Source organism: Girardinichthys multiradiatus, chromosome 5 (assembly GCF_021462225.1).
Source record: "Girardinichthys multiradiatus isolate DD_20200921_A chromosome 5, DD_fGirMul_XY1, whole genome shotgun sequence".
Taxonomy (NCBI): Eukaryota; Metazoa; Chordata; class Actinopteri; order Cyprinodontiformes; family Goodeidae; genus Girardinichthys; species Girardinichthys multiradiatus.
In genome coordinates this window covers 10,271,511-10,294,051 of record NC_061798.1, presented here as the reverse complement: position 1 = coordinate 10,294,051, position 22,541 = coordinate 10,271,511, and the positions used below count along the sequence as shown (strand labels likewise).

The following is a 22,541-nucleotide window of genomic DNA, read 5'->3' as shown; positions in this document are numbered from 1 at the left end:
AACTGAAATATTTCAGGTATTTTATTGTCTTAATACGGATGATTTTGGCATACAGCTCATGAAAATCCAAAATTCCTATCTCACAAAATTAGCATATCATTAAAAGGGTCTCTAAACGAGCTATGAACCTAATCATCTGAATCAACGAGTTAACTCTAAACACCTGCAATAGATTCCTGAGGCCTTTAAAACTCCCAGCCTGGTTCATCACTCAAAACCCCAATCATGGGTAAGACTGCCGACCTGACTGCTGTCCAGAAGGCCACTATTGACACCCTCAAACAAGAGGGTAAGACACAGAAAGAAATTTCTGAACGAATAGGCTGTTCCCAGAGTGCTGTATCAAGGCACCTCAGTGGGAAGTCTGTGGGAAGGAAAAAGTGTGGCAGAAAACGCTGCACAACGAGAAGAGGTGACCGGACCCTGAGGAAGATTGTGGAGAAGGGCCGATTCCAGACCTTGGGGGACCTGCGGAAGCAGTGGACTGAGTCTGGAGTAGAAACATCCAGAGCCACCGTGCACAGCCGTGTGCAGGAAATGGGCTACAGGTGCCGCATTCCCCAGGTCAAGCCACTTTTGAACCAGAAACAGCGGCAGAAGCGCCTGACCTGGGCTACAGAGAAGCAGCACTGGACTGTTGCTCAGTGGTCCAAAGTACTTTTTTCGGATGAAAGCAAATTCTGCATGTCATTCGGAAATCAAGGTGCCAGAGTCTGGAGGAAGACTGGGGAGAAGGAAATGCCAAAATGCCAGAGGTCCAGTGTCAAGTACCCACAGTCAGTGATGGTCTGGTGTGCCGTGTCAGTTGCTGGTGTTGGTCCACTGTGTTTTATCAAGGGCAGGGTCAATGCAGCTAGCTATCAGGAGATTTTGGAGCACTTCATGCTTCCATCTGCTGAAAAGCTTTATGGAGATGAAGATTTCATTTTTCAGCACAACCTGGCACCTGCTCACAGTGCCAAAACCACTGGTAAATGGTTTACTGACCATGGTGTCACTGTGCTCAATTGGCCTGCCAACTCTCCTGACCTGAACCCCATAGAGAATCTGTGGGATATTGTGAAGAGAACGTTGAGAGACTCAAGACCCAACACTCTGGATGAGCTAAAGGCCGCTATCGAAGCATCCTGGGCCTCCATAAGACCTCAGCAGTGCCACAGGCTGATTGCCTCCATGCCACGCCGCATTGAAGCAGTCATTTCTGCAAAAGGATTCCCGACCAAGTATTGAGTGCATAACTGTACATGATTATTTGAAGGTTGATGTTTTTTGTATTAAAAACACTTTTCTTTTATTGGTCGGATGAAATATGCTAATTTTGTGAGATAGGAATTTTGGGTTTTCATGAGCTGTATGCCACAATCATCCGTATTAAGACAATAAAAGACCTGAAATATTTCAGTTAGTGTGTAATGAATCTAAAATATATGAATGTTAAATTTTCATCATGACATTATGGAAAATAATGAACTTTATCACAATATGCTAATATTTTGAGAAGGACCTGTAGGCACATTCAAATTTATAAAACAGTGCAGTCAAGCTCAGTTTATTATACCAAGGAAAAGCAGCTGTCATATTTTAGGAGCACCAGGAAGAATTGTTGCTTTTTCCGTTTCAAATTATAATTAGATCATGTTATACATAACTTTAATTTTTCTGGTAAATACAATATTTTTATGGATTGCCCTAAATAACAGCATGCAGATGATGAAAATTATGAAACCTTGTAAGATGAAAAGAAAAAAGGAAGAATGTTTTTATGTTAAACAATCAGAACCTAGTGTGTTAGGGAGCCCTACTGGTTACTGTAGTTTGTGATTTGTCCTACTGACATTAGGGGTCAACATTGTAATGAAAAGCTGCAACACTATTTGCCAGTTTGGCAAGAACAGAGAAAACACATGCGTACACATAATTTTATTCATAAAAAAACAAACAAGATAAATAAAGGCTGCAGTTTAGATCGTTGGGAAATCAGATGTTTTATCATGCTCTGTCAGCATCTTCGCTGCTTGTTCCTCAACTGAGATTTTAATGTCCAGGATATAATGAACGTCCTCCCATGCCTTTTCAGAGTGACTTTAAACTCTTCAGCCTCCTCTCAGTGAAGAAACGGTGCGTCTGCTGGGCTCTATCGGCTTCTGCTGATGCACTGAAATAAGACAACATGGACCGGTTGTTCTGCCGCTCTGCCGCCTTCTCCCCATCCTCTTCATCATCGTCCCTGGGGACACGGTTTAGAGAGTGTTTTTCACAAGTGGTTAGAACTTGTCTCCTGAGGTCAAAGGATTTCCACAGAAATTAAGTGTGATCTGTAAATCAAAGTAATTGTGGTTTTCTCTTCAAACACACTAGGCCCAAAGCTGCTCATAAACACACTTCCTACAGTTCTCTATCCCCCCACTTTAGAAAAACAGAATAAACATAAATCATCTTTATGCCAGAAAAAAAACTTCTCAGGCCAGATAATGAAGGAATACACAATCACAAACTGAACTCACCAAGGCCAGACAAGCTAATTATTTACTTAATATTTTCCCACATGTTCAGAAATCAGCTTTTACTCTCACTAACTAATCTAAAGGCTCTTACCAGTGTACAGTCACTGCCTTGCTGTCCATGAGGGTCTGTGCGGTGCTCCAGCTGAATCGAACAAACTGAGGATAACCAAAGACAGGGTCCAGGTACTTCAGAAGCCACTCTTTAGTTTTGGGGTCTAATAACAGGTAAAAAAAAAAAAAAAATCTGTTTATCTGCAAACAGTTTCAAATTGTTTAACCACTTTGGCCTTTTTTTGGGAGTGTTTTATAACAAATCATTCAATGCAGCACACTGAAAACATGTGAAACTAGCACTGCGGAGTGTCGCTACCATTGGGGTATCCTGAGCCGTAATCTGTATCTATCTGCCCCAGGTCTTCTGCAAACTTCCAGCCTTTTACAACACGGTCTCTGGCAACCTGAAACCACAACCACAACCCTTACCGTCTCTGCTCACAGGTGAATATCAAGCAACAAATATGACTGAATGCAGCTTCACACATTAGAATATCATGTAAAGGTCAATATTTATTACCACTCATTTCAGAAAGAGAACCCTATATAGATTCATTACACAAAGTGTAATCCCTTTATTTCTTGTAATTTCTTCACGCACAAGCAGAATAAAGAAAATAAAGAATAACTCATTTTTAAATAGTTAACCCAATAAAAGCTACAAATCATTCTGCCAAAAAAGTCATATTGCCCAACCCTACTCCAGTACCCTGGGAAGCTGTCGAGATCCTGTGTTACCAATAGATGACGAGGGCAATGTACTGTTATGTTCACCGTTTGTGGGTTGACCATGGACATCTCTGGCTGCTTCTCCAAAGTGAGCTGCAGAGTTCTTACTGCTGCGAGCAAACTCTTCGAACTAAATAGCAAATACACTAAATTTATACACCTTTCTATTCAATCTGACCCCTCAAAGTGCTTTACAATAGAGCCACATTCCCCCATCCTCAAACACATACACCGATGCACAGATTGGTAGGCTATATGGGGTTAAAGTGCCTTGCACAGGGGCACATCAGTTTGTGACAGGAGGCTGGAATCGAACCCACAACTTTCCGATTGCAAGACGACGAGTGTATTTACACAACACCAGAAGCATGTCTAGGAAGGCGGCTATATCGTATACTATGTGTATTTCTTTATTTGGGAAGGCTTAACTGTTTAAAAAATGATTGTCCCAACCTTAAATGCATGCTGTGGCTCGTATGGAAGTACAGAACCTAGGAGAGATTGAGGGTTTCAAGAAAGCACGATAAAAACATGTCAGATTAGGCCAAACACACTCTAGTAATAGGAAGGAAGATGATCAACAAGAGGGAAGAAAGCAATCCTTATTGGCTGGCTAACCTTAGCACAGATGCTGGCAGCACTGACAACAGGGAAGAGGGAGTCGGCTTTAGGCCTCACAGTAACCTTGATACCAGGGAACCGTTGGGAGAGCTTCACCTCATACTTCTCTGCTGGGCCGACTGTGTCCACGTACACCTGGGGAGCATCGGAGGTATTAAATACAGCAAAGAGGAGGTGATATGGAGTAGAAAATGACAAGTTACATCTAAATGAACAGAATCTGTGGCTCATTTCAGACATGATACGGCAGCAAAGGCTCAACCTGTTCAACATCTGTGGAAAAAAGTCAAGTGTGTTTGGCAAAGGCATTTCTGAATTCCTGCTCCACACGATGAAGCATCATGGTGCAGGTTAAAGCTGACGTTAAAGCCAAAGCAAATTACATTGTTTAGTGACGTGTTCACATACCTCTTTGAGTTGTACTCCACTGTCCAAGGCATACTGTATCAGATCAATGGCTGTATCATGTGAAAGAGCATTCAGGTTGTATTTCATCCTTAAAGCAAAATTAAAGACGATGTCAGTGCGTGTGTGCATTAATTACAATCACAGGAGGGCACAGATGAGACCTCAGTCTGCGCTACCTTTGCAACATGCTGGTGGAGATCATGTTGGGAGAAAGGATCTGCAGGGCCCAGCCAACGTAGCTTTTTGCTTGGTCCAGGTTTTGGAACAGATTCTCTCTTTCAGCCTCAGTTAGGGTCTTTGAATCTAACACATGACCGAGACACATTTTATTTACCAAGGCTCAAAAGATGAAGTGCTTCAGATCATGTCTGTTCATTTAAAGAAGGTTGTGCGTTTGACAAAGAATGAAGCAGATAAGGGTAGTTTAAACGAATAGAACATCCATATCAGTTCTTGTGGGGAAAAAAAAAAGGGACTTACCGGCTACTTTCAGGTCCTTCAGCTCCTCCTTTTTAGAAACAGGACAAAAACATATCCCATACACCATGGGTCCTGAATCAGAAAAACAACTCTGTAAGTATGCATACTGCAAAGAAATTGTGTATATTTTTTAGGATAGCCAGAATGCTAATTACTTCTTAACTGAAATAATTGAAGAGATCAAATCATCACTGATTCAGAGAAGTACTCAAAGCAGTAGTTTCTGGATTTAAAACGGGCATCCGGAACTTTAAACCATGATATTCACATATTATGATACTTGAATGGTTCCAGGATATGGCCTTAGAGTGGGTTTTATTCATTTATTGCAAGCAATCAGCAGTGCCTCAGTGTAAAGAGACAAGAGATCATGTTTTCAGTATGAAATCTTAGTGCAGGTTACCAGATGTATGCTGACAAAACACCTTTGCATTTATTTGGTTCGCAAAAATCTCCCAATCGCAATTTAAATCTGCACAACATTGAGCTTGTGTCTTCCTACAAATATCTGGCTTTTGTGCCTGATGAAAATGTAACATATAACGCTCATGTCTGGAATCTTGCTTTTTTTTTTTTTTAAAAGACTAAATCTAGGTTTCTTTAATAGAAACGGGTCATGTTTTTCTTTTAATGCAAGGAAGGTGGCATCTGGTTGCTGCCACCTTCCTGCCTTTTTTAGGCTATGGGGACATTTTATACATGAATGCCGCATTCTCTTCAGTCATTAGAATCGGCTTATCACAAAGCACTAAGGTTTATAACTGGATGTAAATATCTCACCTATCACTGCACTGTGTATTCTTTAGTTAAATGGTCACCTCTTTCCATACACGTAGTTTTCCATGGGTACAACTCGATCTATAAATCAATTCTAGGTTTGTTGCCTTCATATTTATCTTATTTTTCAACCAAACACACCAGCCATGGCCTCTGATCGCAGGATATCATTGCTCTCTGTGTTCCCTCAGTCCAAACAGCGTTCTCTCACCCGGCACCGTTAACCCAGAATAATCCCTGAAACGAACTGAAACTTGTCTGTTTCTCTGGATCAATTTAATATGCAGGTAAAATATATTTTGTTCTTAATCATGGCTTTGTGTTTTTTTTTTTATTACCCAAAACACTTTGACGCTGTATTTTAGTGCACTTGTACTGCTGTTTTGTATTGCATTGTTAATGATTTTATAAAATGTTGGAACAGGTCTCTCCTGAAAATAAGAATTTATTTCTCAATGAGATATATTCTGTATAAATAAGGGTCAAATAAAAAAACAAAAATAAAGAATACTGTAAAGGACTGGTAATAGCAGCAATAGCAGCCCACAGCTAACAGAGACGACAGTGTCCAAGATACTAAAGGCCACAGGGAAGGTTGGAAGCAAAACTGACAAAGAAGATGTATCCATTTTTCTTAACTGATATAATCACTGCAATATTAATCAATAGGATCTGTGTAACCTCCTGCCACAACCAGAGTCTACAACAATTAAGCCACTGAGGATGATATATGATTAGGTAATATCTTGGACAGGAAATCCTCCAGATAACATCAATTATGTTAAGTCAATATGATTAACATTAAATTATAAAAAAGCTTTTTTATATACTTACATGTTGTGGTTTCTTAAGTGCTCAGCGACCTTGTGGTTCCACTTACAATGTATGAAAAAATAACTAGTGGATCATCCAGGGGGAACTGACCCCGTTTCTAAAGAAGGATCGGCTTTGATGCCATAAAAGGTTAACATTTTCTTATTGGTTGAAGTATATTTGTGTTGTCAATGACACTGTTGAGTTTCAATGATTCTCTGTTTCGTTTTTAATTTTAACTCTTTATCAATATCATATATGCGTATTTAACCAAAAGCTCAACTAGGATCAGTAACTGCTAATTAACTCTGGCTTTGAATGCTTTAATGTTAAGATATTTGCTAATATCTATCTTTTTTTTTTTCTGTACAAACAGATGAACGGTAAAACCGGTAACGTACCGAGCACAGGACCTCTGCCTGCCTCATCCACTCCCAGGCAGCAGTCCTCCGCCCTGCACACATCAGGGATCAGAGAGGCCAGTCTGCAGCTGCCACAGTTGTCCGCTTCAAACTGCTTCAGGTCCATGTCTGCCGGCTGAAATGACCCCCATCGTTAAATTCAAAAGTTTACTATGATGTTTACGTGATTGTGACCTAATGGAAGCCATGGTGAAGTTTCACATTTCAACACAAAGGGATTATTTGGTTTCATCCTGCATTGCCGCTGCTACATACAAACTATACGGTTAGCTTAATGCTACATACTGCTCAACATTTCCTGAAGGACTGTAGATAAACTATTAGTTCCCTCGTTTTTTATAGGACACACAATATACCAACTACAAACAAGCAACCCTGACCTGTTCAGACGGCGATAAGGATCCTCTCTCAACTTCTCCTCTACTTTGCTTCTTTCCCCTTCAGGTTTCGCGCCCCTATTTTAAATTTTAAGGAAGGGTACCGCCACCACCTGGACTGGAGGTGCACTCGCGCTCATCCTTGGTTCAAAACCGCGTCCCTAAATTTGAATCGATTACTATGAGAACTTAACCTTTTTCAGGACGCAATCCAGTAATGATTTTCTTTTCAAAAACTTTATAATGGAGAATACTGATCAAAAACTGATAACATTAAAGCGAGGGCAATTGCACAATTTCACCTGTTTTGATCCTCAAAGAAAAAAAAATCTTGCAGTATTATTTCAATTAGTCACATTTTGAGCAATTAAAACTGGGAAAGTTCTTCAGCTTAAAATCATTCCTGTTTCTGCTCAAAATAAGTTTAAGAAGCTTCTGTTTTGTTTTCAAATCAACCTCATCTCCGACCTTTATTTTGCTCATGTCCCATCTTATCTTTTGCAAATGTTACAATTTATGGAGTTTTGCAAAATGTTTTGTAATCTTTTTGCACTGTTAAATTTTATATTGTTATATAATTTTAGTGACCGTTAACTTACTTGTTCCCTCTTTTTAATTTAAATCTGGACCTTCTGTTCTTTAGATCAGTCCAATTCAGTCCTGTGCCTCGGCTAGATAATTTTTTGTTTGCTAAATAACTTGTTGCCTCTTGCTTCTCAGAGGGCATTTGTTGCTAATCTACATGAACGTGAGATTTATTGTCATTGACGTCTAAACTTAGACCCAATCTTGATATAAAAGGAAAAAAAATCAACATGTTCTCTATAAAACATAGAGCTATTACTAGATCAGTCAAATGTACTTCATTTGTAATTGTACTAATTTGCATCTAATTTGTCTCATATTCTTACAGAGCCTTGCAATAATATCCCTTCCTTGTCTCAAGAAGTGGAAAAATTAAAATTTAAAGGTGTGGCTTATTGATTCCTCTTTACGCTGATACACTTAAAGAAAGCCTAGTCCACAACTGCCTTCTGAAGTAATCTAGTGACTCCAGAGTCCAGCTGTGTAATTTTATCTCAGCTGTTTGGTGAAGGCTGAGGTGCTTGGTTAGAGAAGTCTAAAGAATACATTAGAAAGGTCAGAGATTAAGTTGTGGAAAAGTTTAAGGCAGGGTTAGGTTATTAACCACTATCCCAAGCTCTGAACATCTCATGGAGCAAATGGAAAGAATGTAGCACTACTGCAAATCTATCAAGAAATCTCCATTCATCTAAACTGACAGGCCGCACAAGGAGAACATTAAAAATAGAAGGGACTAGGATGCCTATTGTAACTCTGGAAGTACTGCAGAAAACCACAGCTCAGGTGGAAACAGGTCGACAAGGCGACATTTAGCAATGCATGCGACAAATTCTGTCTTTATTATACAAAAGGCAAGAAAGTAATTGTTGAAAGCAAGCCATAAAAAAATCACATTTGAAGATTGCCACCAGCCATGGAAATAGCATACAGGTGGACGGAGGTGCTCTGGTCAAACCCTTCCCAATCTGAAATATGGAGGTAGCAGTAGCATGCTTTGGGAATGCTTTCCTACAGCATGGACAGGAAGTCTGGTCAGAGTTAAAAGGCTGATGATAGATAGGGTTACAAATACTGGTGGAAAAAAGCAAAAGGAAAAAAGAAAAAAAAAGGCAATCCTGGAGGAAAACCTGTTAGGGTCTACAGAAGACAAGACTGTGTCGAAGGATTATCTTTTTTGTAGAGCAGTGACCCTAAACATACAGCCAGAGCTACAATGGAATTGTCATATCCATGTGGTGGAATGACCCAGACATGGTCCAGACCTAAATACAGTTAAGAATCTATGTATGAGTCTAAAACAGATGCACTCATCCAATGTGACTGGGTTTGAGCTGTTTCAAAATATGAATAGACAGAAAAGTTGGTTTAAATGTGCAAAGCTCATACATCTCCCAAAAGAGCTGGAACTATAACTGCCGTAAAATGAGGTTCTGCAAAATGTTGTCTCAGGGGAACTGAAAACAAATGAATGCCACACTTTTCAGATTTATTTGGAAACCATCTATAACTATCCTTCCACTAATTATGCGCAACTCTGTGATGGATTATAAATAATCTCCACAATGCTAAGATTAGTGGCTGTAGTGTTACCAAATGTGGAAACGTTCAAGTGCTAAAAATATTTTTGCAGCATAATTCCATATCTTATTTCAAAAGTGCTTTAACTTTCAGGTAAAGTTTTGAGCATATATTGGCCCTGAAACAAAGTCCCAGCACTCAACTTGACATTTGAATTTTGGATGCCCTCCCAATGAGTTTAAACTGCAGCTGAGTGAGGAAGCAGGGAGGGAGCCTCAGGTGGAAAGGACAGGGCAGGGTGAGAGGAAAAGCCACGCACAAAAGTCCAAGTGTGCACCGGTTCCTGAGCTGAAATTGGCTTTGCCTCTGGCTCCTTGCACCCTCCCTCCTTCTCTCTCTCTTTCCCTCTCACACACTATCCATCCCTTTGGGTGAGTGAAAGGCTTCCTTTGTCCCCCTTAGTAACACACAGTCCCCAGCCGATTAAATGTGGGGAATTAGTAGTCAATTTTAGCCTCACACCACACACACAAACACAGTAAACAGCTTAGGTTGGTGGGGCTCTGATTGTGTTGTTGTTACAGTTAACACGTCAGCACCATCTTATTTATTTACTTTTTCACCCTTCACATGCTCAATGCACTGAATAAGTCTCACACGCAGGTATTTTTTTTTTTTTATAAATAAATCAATTTAATACATGACAATAATATTTCAACATTGCTTTTTTTGTAAGGAAGCAAAAATACTCGAGTGAGTGTATACCAAACACTTTACAAAACTAACCGGAATTATACAAAATGGAAGAAGCAAAGATGTGACACACGATGTATTATTACTTACAAATAAAAACAACTACATGCCAAAAGGGTCAGTATAAAACATTTGAGTCAAGTAATTAAGGCAAACTTGTGGTAATGACTGTTATTTCAGGTTGGTAAAGAGGAAGAGGACTGCAAAGGCATAAACTGAAGGTAAATGCATAGTTTTGGCCTACATGTAGAGCCTGGTACATGTGATTCTAATCCTAAAGTAATACCCAGAGCTGGCTAGTTACCCCCAAAAGATTTGGTTAAGACTTCTAGATCTTAACACAGGTGTTGGATAAATCATCAAAGTGTTTGTCAATTAAAACTCAACAAAATGCTTTACTTTTGTTGTTCAGGAATCCAGGTGATCGCCACAAAGCAAACAGAACTGAGGTAAATCTCCAAGGAGCCACATATTAAAATACTACATCTTTAAGAGCTCTCTTTCCCTGTCTTTTTCCTTTTTTTTCCCCATTATACATGCTTATTTAGTTCAGCGAAATAGATCTAAAGGAAGAAATACAGGCTGAGCTATCTACAGAACTTCAACAACAACAGTAGCAAAAAAAAAAAAAAATGTTTCAGCTGTCCATTTTTGGCCATGAAAAAACAACCTCAGGGAACATCTCAAATCAAACAGAACACGCTTCTTCTTGTTATTTCCTTCATAGCTGTGGTGCAGACCAGTCAAGATAGTTACACCAGTGATGAAAATAAACGTACTACTTGCATGAACACAAAAACACCACATAAATGTTTAGTTTGGTTAATAAAATCAGATTATGTCAGTCTAAAAGCCCATCACCTGTGGTGGTAGTCAGAGTCAATCTTTAATCCAACACTGGTCCAATCCCAGTTCTCACGCTACTACTGCTTGTAATGTATATACAAGTGCTGTACATGACAAATTGAAAAAGAAAATAGGATGGCACACGTTTGTTAGGGTTGACGTGTTTTTGATTGGCTGTTGGCCCATGATTCGCAGTTTATTCTGCATGAGTTTGTGTCTGTCTCATGTTAGATCTTGTGGACGCTTTTCATTGTGTTGGCTAAAAAACAAAAGAGGAACACCTAGTATGGCACAGATACACGAATACACTCCCACATTTGCCCTTGGATAAAATAGATTCACTCACACACTTCCCATATTTCCCACTGCTCAGCTGCTCTGCCTCAAGGTCTTGTGAGCGTGGTATAAACAGGCTGCTCCCAGTGTGTAGGGCTGTGAGAGGGCGCCACGCTGGAGGGGTCTCCTATGGTAGTGTACAGAGGCCTCTGTGTGGGGCCCATATAGGAGAATGCTGAATATAGCCCTGGAGCCTGGCTGGAATGGGCGTAGTATGCCCCTGGAGCCTGGTGGTCTCCGTACTCAAACTGAGCCCTGGAAGCCAGCGAGGGGAAAGCAGAGCCGTAGTGAGGGAGGCTGAGCGGGGTGTAGGTGACGTGGGTACCTGAGGAGGGGGAGGATGAAGCCTCGGCATAGTGGCTAGCGGTCGTGGATTCGCTCTTGATGGGGGCCTTTGATGGATCAGAGGACGAAGGGGAGGCCTGAGGCTGCTGCTGTTTAGAGAGCCAAGCCGAATGCCCACTGGCAGCAGCCAGGGCATAGGCATAGGACGAGGCAGAGGAGCTTGCCGATGGGGCCCCAGCACTGCTCTGTGGGTGCCCATTTGGTGGGAGGTACTGGTCGAACTCATTGACGTCAAATGGCTCAATGTTGGACATCACCTCGTGGCTGATTTCACCAATGTCCATGGTACCGAAGTCAATGTGGGGTTTGGTGTTTGATGATGAAGGACCACCAGATGCCCCCTCAGCTCCCACTCCAAGGGCGCTCCTGGAACCCCCAGATCCTCCGCCCGCTCCCGTTCCACCCTCTCTTTTGGCATCTGACAGTTTCCCAGACTGAAGCTCTGTCTTTGGGGTGGTGGGGGGTGTGGGTGGGCTGTGACCCTGACCTAGACAACAGTGTAGACAGACAAACATTGTCAGGTGAACTTTTGTAACTCGTTTATTGTTGTTTTTCTGTATTTTTGCTAAGCAAATTTTTAAAACTATAGCTCAAATAGGTGCGTGACATTGGAAAGAGTTGAGATGAGTTCATTCTGTTTAGATAACTTCAATCTAAAGTGCATATGTGTCTGAAAAATGAAGTGTGAAGGCACTACATAAAGACATCAACTAAGATTCAAATAAGGTTGAAAGGTAGTTGAATCAAATTGTCTAAACAAGGTTAATTTTGACTGGAAAATATGGTCCAAAAAAGTCACATTTTTAACATATTGTACTTGACCCTAAATAGCAATTCAAGAGATTACCCTCAATATTCGTTGTTTGGAGGGTTTTGATTTACCATTTATCTCTTGAAAGAAGAAAACCCAATTTTAATGACATGTCTTGGCTTAGTATACCAGGCTTAGTATACACACCTGCGGGATGATGGTGATGGTGATGGTGGTGGTGATGCAGGTCACCCAGGGGAGATCCAGCCCCACCATTGTGATCCAGATGTAGGGTCTTGTAGTGGGACTGGGAGTGGCTGGCCTCCCCTTCCCCCTGGCTGTCAGACTCACTGGCCGTCGTCAGTTTGCCATTTTTGCGTCTCCGGGGCTGATACTTGTAGTCTGGGTAGTCCTTCTTGTGCTGTTTTCTCAGCCTCTCTGCCTCCTCGATGAATGGCCTCTTGTCATTCTCGTTTAGCAGTCTGTGGGCGAGAAAAGCAAGGACAGATTAAATCCTATAGGTTTGTTAAGAGGTTATGGAGTATTTCTACAACTACTACTTCTACAGCTGTTAAATGTAACAATTCAAAATATGGATGTCTTATTGATATTATTATTATTTGTGACGTAAAATAAAAATAGCTTGCTGACTGTTGGTAGGTTACGTTCAGTGTCCCAGGTTTAAGCGCATCATCCTTTTACTTTTGCATTAGCATCTGAATCGTAATAAATGAATTACAGCAGGGTTTTGCTGCTCCGCTTATACGAACCTCCACAGCTTGCCCAGGGTCTTGCTGAGCTCCGCGTTGTGCAAGTGGGGGTACTGGTCAGCCAGCTTCCTCCTCGCAGCTTGCGCCCACACCATGAACGCGTTCATTGGCCTCTTCACGTGGGGCTTCGCCTTGTTCCCGTTGTTCACGCGCACCGGCATTGGCACGAGCGTCCAGTCGTATCCGTCCAGCACCTGGCTGACCGCCTCTCTGATCCCGATCGGGAAGCGATCGTCCTCCTCCTCCGACTTGGCCCTCGCTCTGGTCCCGTCCTCGCTGCCCGCATCCGCCACGCAGAGCGCTGTGAGCTGCTGCGGCGGGCCGCTCAGTGGGGAGTCCGGGCCTGGTGGCGCCCCGGGTTGACTCGGCGACAGCGAGTGGCCGTCGTCTGACCCCACGGGACTCAGCTCTGACTCTGACAGGCTGTGCTCCTCTCCCGACATTGTTTCTATTATTATTAATATTGTCTGACAAAAACACCTCTAATACAATAGTAAGGTTTAAATAAAGGCCAATCGATTTTATAAAATGTTATTAACTCGTAAAAAAGTTGATGGTGTCTCCAATTAAGGATTACTTCTGACTCTTCTTGGGAAAGGCCATAATTATGAGCCAAAATATCCTTTTTCACCGTCGGGTTCTTCTTTTTGTTTAGAAATAGCAGCTAAATGAGACAAAAAAAAAAAAAAAAAAAAAAAAAAAGAGAGAAAAGTTTAATCCTTAATACGGATCTGAAATAAATGTTATAAAAGCTCTGGAAAGTCGCTCTAGCTTACTTCAACCAATTATAACATGTGAAAAACTACATCTCTCGTAAATGATGATACAAAAATTCCAATTCAATTTTAAATAAAATCTAAATGAAGACCATATCTCTTTCAGTGTAAATGACTATTATAGGCTATACATAAATATCGCTATCATTTATGTCCAAAATGTTGCATTATAAAATTACATAACCTACCAATTTAGATGTCCGGTGGTGGTGTGTGTGGCTGACTGCAGAGCCGATGAATGGCTGCTCTGTGTGGCAACAGCGGAGCTTAAAGAGCGCCTTGTGAGAAGGACTGGGAGGAAAAAAAAGTGATTGAAAGTGGAAAACATTCCCAAAGAGACAGCATTCCAGTACACGGTCAAACCCCGCCCCTCAGGGCACATTGCCGCACTCTGATTGGTTATCTAATTGCGTTTCTACTGGATCGGTGAACTGCAGCACGTATCAGAGCCCACTGCCCATCACTGTTGGATTTGCAGCAGAGGAGAGGTGAGGTTTTTACCTTGGAGTGGTTTAGATGAGTGTACAGTGCGGCCATTTAGAGGAAGGAGAAGGCCGGCTTTGTTGGTTCAAAGAAATAAACAATCGTGGCTTGAGTTATTGCTCAATGTGGTTCCCTTCCAGAAAAGAAAAATCAATCGTGACTTTTAAAAATGTAGTAGGCCAACCGAATTAGTAAAATCTTTTTTGATACAGCGCATAGAGCTCCTAAATCTGCCGGTCTGGAAAAGTTGAAAAAGTTTACATGTTTTTCCAGAAATTTCCAGCCCCTTTCATTCTTATTCCCTCAAATCCAGTGAAACACATTTTGATATCGTGAAGTTATTTCCCAAATGTCCCGCATTGATCTGGAAAACTTAAAACATACAAGGTTTTCCTTTTTTTTATAAATGCAAATCTAAAAATGTTGGCGTGCATTTATCTTTAGCCCCGTTTTACTGTGATGCCCCTTAAATAAAATACAAGTTGATAATGAATATAGCTCCCTTATGTTACACGTCGATCTGGAAAAAAAAAAAAAAAAAGTTTTACTTTTCTTTTACAAATAAAAATGTGAAAAGTCTGGCATGCATTTGTATTCATCACCATTTATCCTGATAACATTAATAAAACACACTGAAACACAATTTCTAACAGGTAATGGAGCAACCAAATGTGCTTTTATTTCGCAAATAAAAATCTAGCAGTGATGACGTTCAATTTTTTTTACCTAACCTAACCCCCCTTTACCTAACCCCCTAACATACCCCGAAAAAAATCTGGTGGAGTGTGTCTTGAAACAGAGGTAATGGAAGCCAAATTAGTTCGGAAAGTTAGTTGTTTAGGAGAAGAAAAGTGACTCAAACTTGGTTTCTGCGTCCATTTATAAGCCTCTTACAAGACATTATCATGGTTTAAAATCCTCAGTGGTGTTATTTTACTGCATCTAAAACTGTCATCTGGTTGTTAACGCAGCTATGTGCTGTTAAAATGATCTCCAACCCATTCCAGATTTTTCTGAACAAATTCTTTACTCTCATTGTTTAAGGTTTATGTTGTATAACATTATAAAATAATGAGTATTTTAACACCAACATAGATTTCTGTACTCTCTCTCTACCAGTTTGTACCTCAGGATTAATCATCAGTCAGTCGTTTGTTTTGACTCACTGGTGATTAATCCTGGGGTACAAACTCCAGTTTGTACCTCAGGATTAATACATTTCTTTTTTTAAATTTCTAAATAATATGTGAGTCATTGCCTCTAGCGTAGACCTAATTGAACGTATTATCATTGATTCAAATACGTACGTTTACATTTTTACAATATCTTTATTTTCACTTTGTTCACTTTAAAACCACAAACTTTAGAATTTGAAATGGAAGGACGTGATGTACTGTTTCCCATTTTCTTTACAAATACAGATCTACAAGGTTTACTTTACTCTGATGACCCTAAATACAATCCAGTGAAAGAAATGGTGATACAGTGAATTGTTCATTTTGCGCAATGATCTGAAAAACTAGTTTAAATCTGAGGTCAACTTTACCTTTGTAAACAACTCGTTATTGAAACGTGGAAACGTTTTAACCGTATTAAAATAGCTTTACATTTTGTGTGTCTGGATGTATTCTACAGTACCTTGCCACATTCTGACACCTTAGAGTCGCAAGCGATGTGTTTATTGCGATGTTATGTGATGAACCAAGACAAAGTGGTACATAGTGGTGAACTGGAGAGATAAGAATAGCCTACCGTGTTTTTTTTGGGTGGGGGGTGGGGGGGGGGGGGGTGCAAACAATAATAAAAAAAAGTCTGACATGGATTTGTATTCAGGTCTCTCTTTACTCTGATACCCCTACATAAAATCCATCGAAACACGTTTTGATTCATTTCTGCCAAATTCGACAGTTAAGTCTCGGTTGTCATCTTGTTAGATACTCTGTTGTTCATTTTTCATTTTCATCTGCAAGCTATACAAGGCAATCTAAAAATCCTTTTTTTTTTTTTATCTTGAGTTCATTTCTGACATTAGGAGAAAGATGTGTGATCAGCTATAGGTGAGGTTAAAAAACAGTGGAACAGTTTGCGCACCTGTTTGTTGTTTAAATCTGTTTATTGATCCAGAAGATGTAGTGGCCTGAAGAGTTTGTGCCTTAATACTTTCTTTTTAAAACTTCTTGTAAATTCAGCATTTGCACAGTTCTCTTCGTTGCTGCGTGTCAGCACGTGATGGACCATTTGTACGCTCCTGCAGGCCGTGATAAACCGTTAAAGCGTGGCCTGATGGGAAGCAGCATCTGATGAGCGTATAAAAGACACACACACGTACACACACACATACACTGTCACCAAACGATAGCAACAATGACCCCTGTGTGTCCGTTTGCTTCTTATGTAGAGCCCGGCTCTCAGTTTTCTCCCTCTCTCTCCCCGCTCCTTCTCTTTGCTCTCTTTGTCTCCATCTCAGGTGAATTGTAGCCATGTGATCAAACGCCCAAGCCTCTATCCATTAACCCTCGTAAATGAAAAAAATGGGGGAACAAAAAGCAGTTTTGTGCTGCAAACATGGGAAAAAAATGATAACAGAGAGCGATGTGTGCGTATTTCTCCCTTATGTCCAAGACACAAGTGGCGCACACAGAGAAAATAGTCGGCGGCAGACTGGGACGCATGGATCTCTCCTTTTCTCCCGCTGCGACACTTTCCCCGCTAATATGTACTCATCTGGATTTGGGCCTCGGAGGTGCTGATGATGGCGCTTGGGCTTGAGGAAGATGCTGGTGGAGGGGAGGTGTGGGAGTGTGTGTGTGTGTGTGTGTATGGGGGGGACACCTTACTTGCTGCACCCCACCGGCTAAAATTCAGCGGCACATGGATTCTGCGTTAGGCCTCTGAGGCTTGTGCAGTGAGTTGTGCTTTTAGTTTTGTTTCGTTTTTGTCGGGTTGTTTTTGCAGTAAAGTGTTTGAAATATGCACGTTTTTGTGCAGTTTTGTTTTCTGTTTGTGTGCGTGCGTGCGTGCAGATTGTTGTTGAGGGCTGCGGTTTCATGGAGTCTGTTTGGTTCATCTGCTGGATGCGCCATTCGCCTCCAGGGACTCCTGTTAGTTTGAAGCAGTTTCATTTGCGAAAAAGTCCTGCATAGATGATCCCTTTACCAAATATGATAATCTAGCATTTACACATTGAGTTTATATTTATTTATAAATGCTTAAGCAGTCAATAAATTAATTAGTATTTTTAACATGGCAACAGAGCTGATTAGTTGCGTAAGAATTTTTTTTAGTAGGCATTTTATCACGAAACCTGTTTTGATGCAATTTTTACATGGAAATTTTCCTATTTTCCTTGTGTAGATTTTCCTTTTTAATGGAAATAATTTCGTTGTGCTGAATATAAATACCCGAAAAGGTCTTCAAATGTCCGAATAATATCCAACTGCATTGCACTTAGAGGAGAGAATATAAATTGATTAAAAGCTCAACTTTAAATACAGATTACAGATTGAATTCGTTTATTTTAACATGTTAATTGCTTCAATTGACGGATTTACTCGATCAATGTAAACTTTTTCAAGTATTTTGCCAAGTAAAACAGCATAAATAAGCTTTCCAGCTACATCGTGTCTGCAACTGTCAACGTTTTAATTAATATGTAATAATTAATGTTGAGAAAGTGAAGTGCCTGGCCTTGAAAGCCTCTGATCCGCTTAACGCACGATTTGTAATACCTCATTTGACCAGTTTCATATATATGTATATATATATTCACAATTTTATGTTTTTAGATTTATTGTTGAAAATGAAAAACATGTTTCTTGATTACATTTTAAGTTTCTGTTAAGGTACTTGTTCTTTTTAGCAAGTATTGGCAAAACTGCCCTGAAATAAAAAGACAGGCTATGTTAATAAGTTTCCGGTATTTTAAAACTGAAATATTTTCGTTTAAAGCAGCCATATTGTATTCATTTATAACTATTTTTATCGAAGGCCTGTTGCAGATTTGCAGATGCAGAAAGCCTATTATAAACACATTTCTGGGTTTTATACTTTACCTTAATGTTTAGCACTCAGACTCCTTTAGAGTTCAAGGCCATCTTCTGCAGAGTTGTTTTTTTAGGCCCAATGATGCGATCCATTTGTCGAAACTCGGATATGAGAATGACGTCAATTGTTGAGCGCGTGCCTGCTGAGTGTAAAGACAATGAGATTTGCTCATTTTTGTAGTGCTACTAGCAAAACAAGGCAATCCCAGTGTATTTCCCTCAATGTTATTGGTTCAAACACTTCAGTAAAATGTTCATAAATATACTGTAGATTGCATATGTGCTACTGGTTTATTGTGATACAAACAGTCAGAAGTCCTCACAAATAGTTTCAACTTGCAATTTTCACCACATCGTCGCTGACTTTTCATGTTGGAGCTCTGACTTCGCTGGTTGTTGTATTTCTAACTTGGAACTTGGAAAATCTGACCTCTAAAGACAAATAGAACAAAGCATCTGATTTGCAAGTCAGAAAACCAGTCGATATGCTAATTGTTGCTTTGCTAACTACCATTAGTAATTCAAGATAAGGATTTCTCCACATTTTATGCATTCAAACACAAAAGAAAGATCTTCACAAACATAGCAGTGTACATACTGTACAGTCCTATGAATGGTACTAATATACAGAAGTTTATATCTGGACATTTTGCTACATATTATTTACACCTCAGTCATTTTAAACCTTTAGTCTAGGGCTGCTCGGAGAGCTCTAACTTTCCAAGTCAGAATTCTGACTTCTGGGAGCGTTCCAGTTGTATTCCTAAATGGGAACTTGGAAAACTTCAAAGTAGGAATAGAGTGCATCTCATGCATTTCACAAAAACAGTCAGATTTGCAAACTGCTGTGTTATTTTTCTCATTCCATTTTTTGGGTTCAAACACAAAAGGAACATGTTTACAAATAGAGGTTGTACAGCCCTACGTCTGCCGTCTGTTCAAAGTGACATAAACTGTCAGAACCTCGTGTAAAAGGTTTATATCTGCAAATTTCACAATATTTTATATGTGTGATAGCCATGTAGGATATTGAACTTGGAGATGACAACTTGGAGAACTTTGACTTTACAAGTCTGGATTCCAGCTTCAGGGCACACGCTTGTTGTATTTCAGAGTGGCAACTTGGAAAAAGAGACTTTCAGAGAAGAAATGGCATGCATCACTACCCACAATGTTCTGCTGTGTGTCAAAAATGTCCTTAAGTATGACATGTCTGGTGCTAAAAACCTGAGAATAATTTCTCAGCATAATCAACTCAATTTATGGCTTTTTTTACCTGACATCTTGTGCAAATGTTTACTCTGCTTGTGTACAGACAACATTTTCCTATCTCGTGTAAAACTATCATGAACCTCGGGGCAGCTGTTGCTTGTTAGAAAATATAGCTCACATGGTTGCATCAGTAACTGTGCTAACTTGCCATGTGACTGCACTAATGGGCCTCTCCATGGTTCTGCAGACCGCCATGTCACAAGAGCCTGCTTCCTGGCTCCTGGGGAGGGGGGGGGGGGGGCGCAATGGGAGGACAGGGTCTCATGATCAGAAGGGGTGGTCAGAGATCCCAGTGGGTCAAAGAGTCAGCCTCAGGTGCATGCTCAGTCATAAGATGCAACTGCTGGTTCATAGACTTTTTCCTTGATTAATCTATTGATTCCACCAGAATATTTTGATAGGGGTGTTTTTCTCTGTTCTGGTCAGGTGCCTGAGGTACAGAGGCAAATGGAAAAGTGAGAACATCGTCTAATGTTGACCTCAATACTTGCGCTGCTCTCTGGGGGAAATTCCTGAAATCTGATGAGAGACGAGAGGCGAGAGAGGGAAAAACAGGGAGATACAAAAAGTGTGAGAGAGAGAGTTGAAGAGAGATGCAGATAAGGGAAGCATGCACAGCGGTCAAATATTCACATGCTGGGTCACATTCTGCATTAAACTGATGCATAATTGCTGAAAATGGTATTCACTCCCATGTCAATAGGCGCTTTTGGCTACATTTGAATGGCGCCATTTGTTCCAAGAGATGACGAACTTGTCAGAAAAACTTTGAATTTGTAAGTCAGAATTGACACAAATTGGTCTACTTGCTACAGCTGCCTTAAGAAAAATGAATTATTCAGTAAACACCAGAGTTTCTCGTGCTTCGGGTTGGATGTGTATCTTCTTGGCTTGTGGAGAGCACTGTAATTGTTAAATGTCATTTCCTCCGAGGGTCTGGGGGAACAAAACACTTGGGGAATTCCAGCTTCTAAGCTACGCTGTCCATAAAAATGCATCTTGTGATTCTTCTGCCATTTTCTGGGACCTGTTTGGTGAGCTCTGGAGATATCATCTCTCCCATGTGAAATTTTACAGGGTCATATTCTTGGAGGCCATACTGTGCCATGTAAAAGTATGAAACTTTAGCAAATTTTGCACCAAATTTCAATATATCTTTTTGGGATTTTATTTGATAAACCAACACAAACTAGTATTTAATTGTGAAGTGGAAGGAAGACGATACATGGTCTAAAAGTCTGAAAACCATGTATGTGGTAATGTAGTTCTAATCCTCTTTTACTTTTACTCTTAGTTCAGCATTGAACTTTTTGGCCTACTGTTATGATTTGTGGGTGTTTTTGGGTTTTGTTGGTCTGTTTCACAATTAAGTTTTTGAATCATGCTTCTGTTTATTATTTTCCTGGTTATGCTTTAGTTTCAAGTTTTTCTAGTTTCTGTTAGTTTGTATTCAAGAGTTTCTGTTCTGCTCAAGCCACGTTTTGTCCTGTCAATCAACTTTATTCGGTTCACCTGCACCTAGCTAATCTGTCTTCTTGTTTCACCTGGTCACGCTCCATAAATACACACCTGTTCAGTTATTCATTGCGGAATCATTTTCAAATCATGTTCATGCCTTGCTTTCAGATCATGCTCATGTCTTGTTTGAATCATGCCATGCCTGTCTTGCCTGCCCGTTTGTTGTTTTGTTCCTGCCTCTTTCTGTGAGTGAGGTTTTGTTAATTAAATATTTTTTCACCTACCATCTTGCCTGCTGCTCGTCAAAATTCTGGGGTCCTACGTTGCTCTAGTCCTAACACCTACGTGCAAAAGCTTGCACATATCATCAACCCCTTGAAACTTGATGGTGGCAGTATTATACTTTGGTGATGAAAGTTGATGGGCAGATGGATGGAGCTAAATACAGGACAGTCCTGGAAGAAAACCTGTTACAATTGCAGACTGGAGTTGAGGTTCACCTTCCAGCAGGACAGCGACCCTAAGCATCCAGCCAGAGCTACAATGAAATGGTTTAGATCAAAACATATCCATGTGTTAAAATGGCCCAGTCAAAGTCCAGACATAACTCAAATCAATACTTTGGAAAAAGACTTCAAAATTGATGTTGATAAACACTCTTTATCCAGCCTGACTGAACTCGGTTGTTCTGTGTTTTGCAAAGAACAACAGGCAAAATGTTTAGCCTCTATATGTACAAGGAAAGCAAAGCTAGCAGCATAAGTGGCTCTACAAAAGTATTGACTTGGGGGGGCTGAATACAGATTTTCAGACTTTCTTTTTGTAAAAAAAAAAAACTTAAAATTCATGTATCATTTTTCTTTTGTGTCACATTTATCCACAACATTATTTTGGTCTATCAAAGTGACTTTTTGCTAAGCCAAAAATGTCAGTTTGTCAATGTCAAAGTAAAAACACAACATTTTTAATGAAACAAGCAAAGTAGTCTTTCTGTAGAAAAGGAATCTGTAAATCACTGTAAATCTAAAACATAATCAGGGTCTCCCAGGTGTGTTTTGTTTAAAAAAAGGACTATCTTTGTCTAGATTGCTTTGTGTGTGTATATTTTCAACAACAAGAAATGGATATGGCTCCCTCTTGATTAATTTAGCCAAGTTTAATTAATGGGTGTGCCTAAGTCTGATTTTTAGTAACTGTCACTGGATGTTTGTGGTCCCTTTTACTATCAAATTAAATTAAAAGCAAACATGTCTAATAGAAGATTAATACATTGTGTTGCACCTTACATTTCATATTTTAAGGCAATTTGAAATTGTCTTCATCTTTTTTGAAACGCCTCCCATCAATGAAAATACCACCCTAAACTTTTTTTAAGTCTGTTTCGACATCAACCACCTTGGCAAACTATATTTATGCTATA

The 22,541-nt window shown here is 40.1% G+C and overlaps 2 protein-coding genes across 2 annotated transcripts; both read right to left on the bottom strand.

Annotated features, from left to right (window-relative positions):
• Window positions 1–1,905: 1,905 nt before the first annotated feature.
• Window positions 1,906–7,325, bottom strand: rnaseh2a (ribonuclease H2, subunit A). Its single transcript, XM_047364650.1, has 9 exons — window positions 7,189–7,325; window positions 6,788–6,923; window positions 4,797–4,868; window positions 4,493–4,619; window positions 4,317–4,404; window positions 3,906–4,043; window positions 2,875–2,962; window positions 2,596–2,719; window positions 1,906–2,227 (listed from the first exon to the last, which is right to left on the bottom strand). The coding sequence occupies exons 2-9, from the start codon at window positions 6,912–6,914 to the stop codon at window positions 2,074–2,076; spliced, it is 918 nt and encodes a 305-aa protein (XP_047220606.1). The 5' UTR covers window positions 6,915–6,923; window positions 7,189–7,325; the 3' UTR covers window positions 1,906–2,073.
• Window positions 7,326–9,954: 2,629 nt separating this feature from the next.
• LOC124869111 (transcription factor Sox-10-like) lies at window positions 9,955–14,156 on the bottom strand. Its single transcript, XM_047366847.1, has 4 exons — window positions 14,054–14,156; window positions 13,090–13,753; window positions 12,527–12,801; window positions 9,955–12,055 (listed from the first exon to the last, which is right to left on the bottom strand). Exons 2-4 carry the CDS (start codon window positions 13,530–13,532, stop codon window positions 11,271–11,273), a joined length of 1,503 nt encoding a protein of 500 aa, XP_047222803.1. The 5' UTR covers window positions 13,533–13,753; window positions 14,054–14,156; the 3' UTR covers window positions 9,955–11,270.
• Between the last annotated feature and the right edge of the window lie 8,385 nt (window positions 14,157–22,541).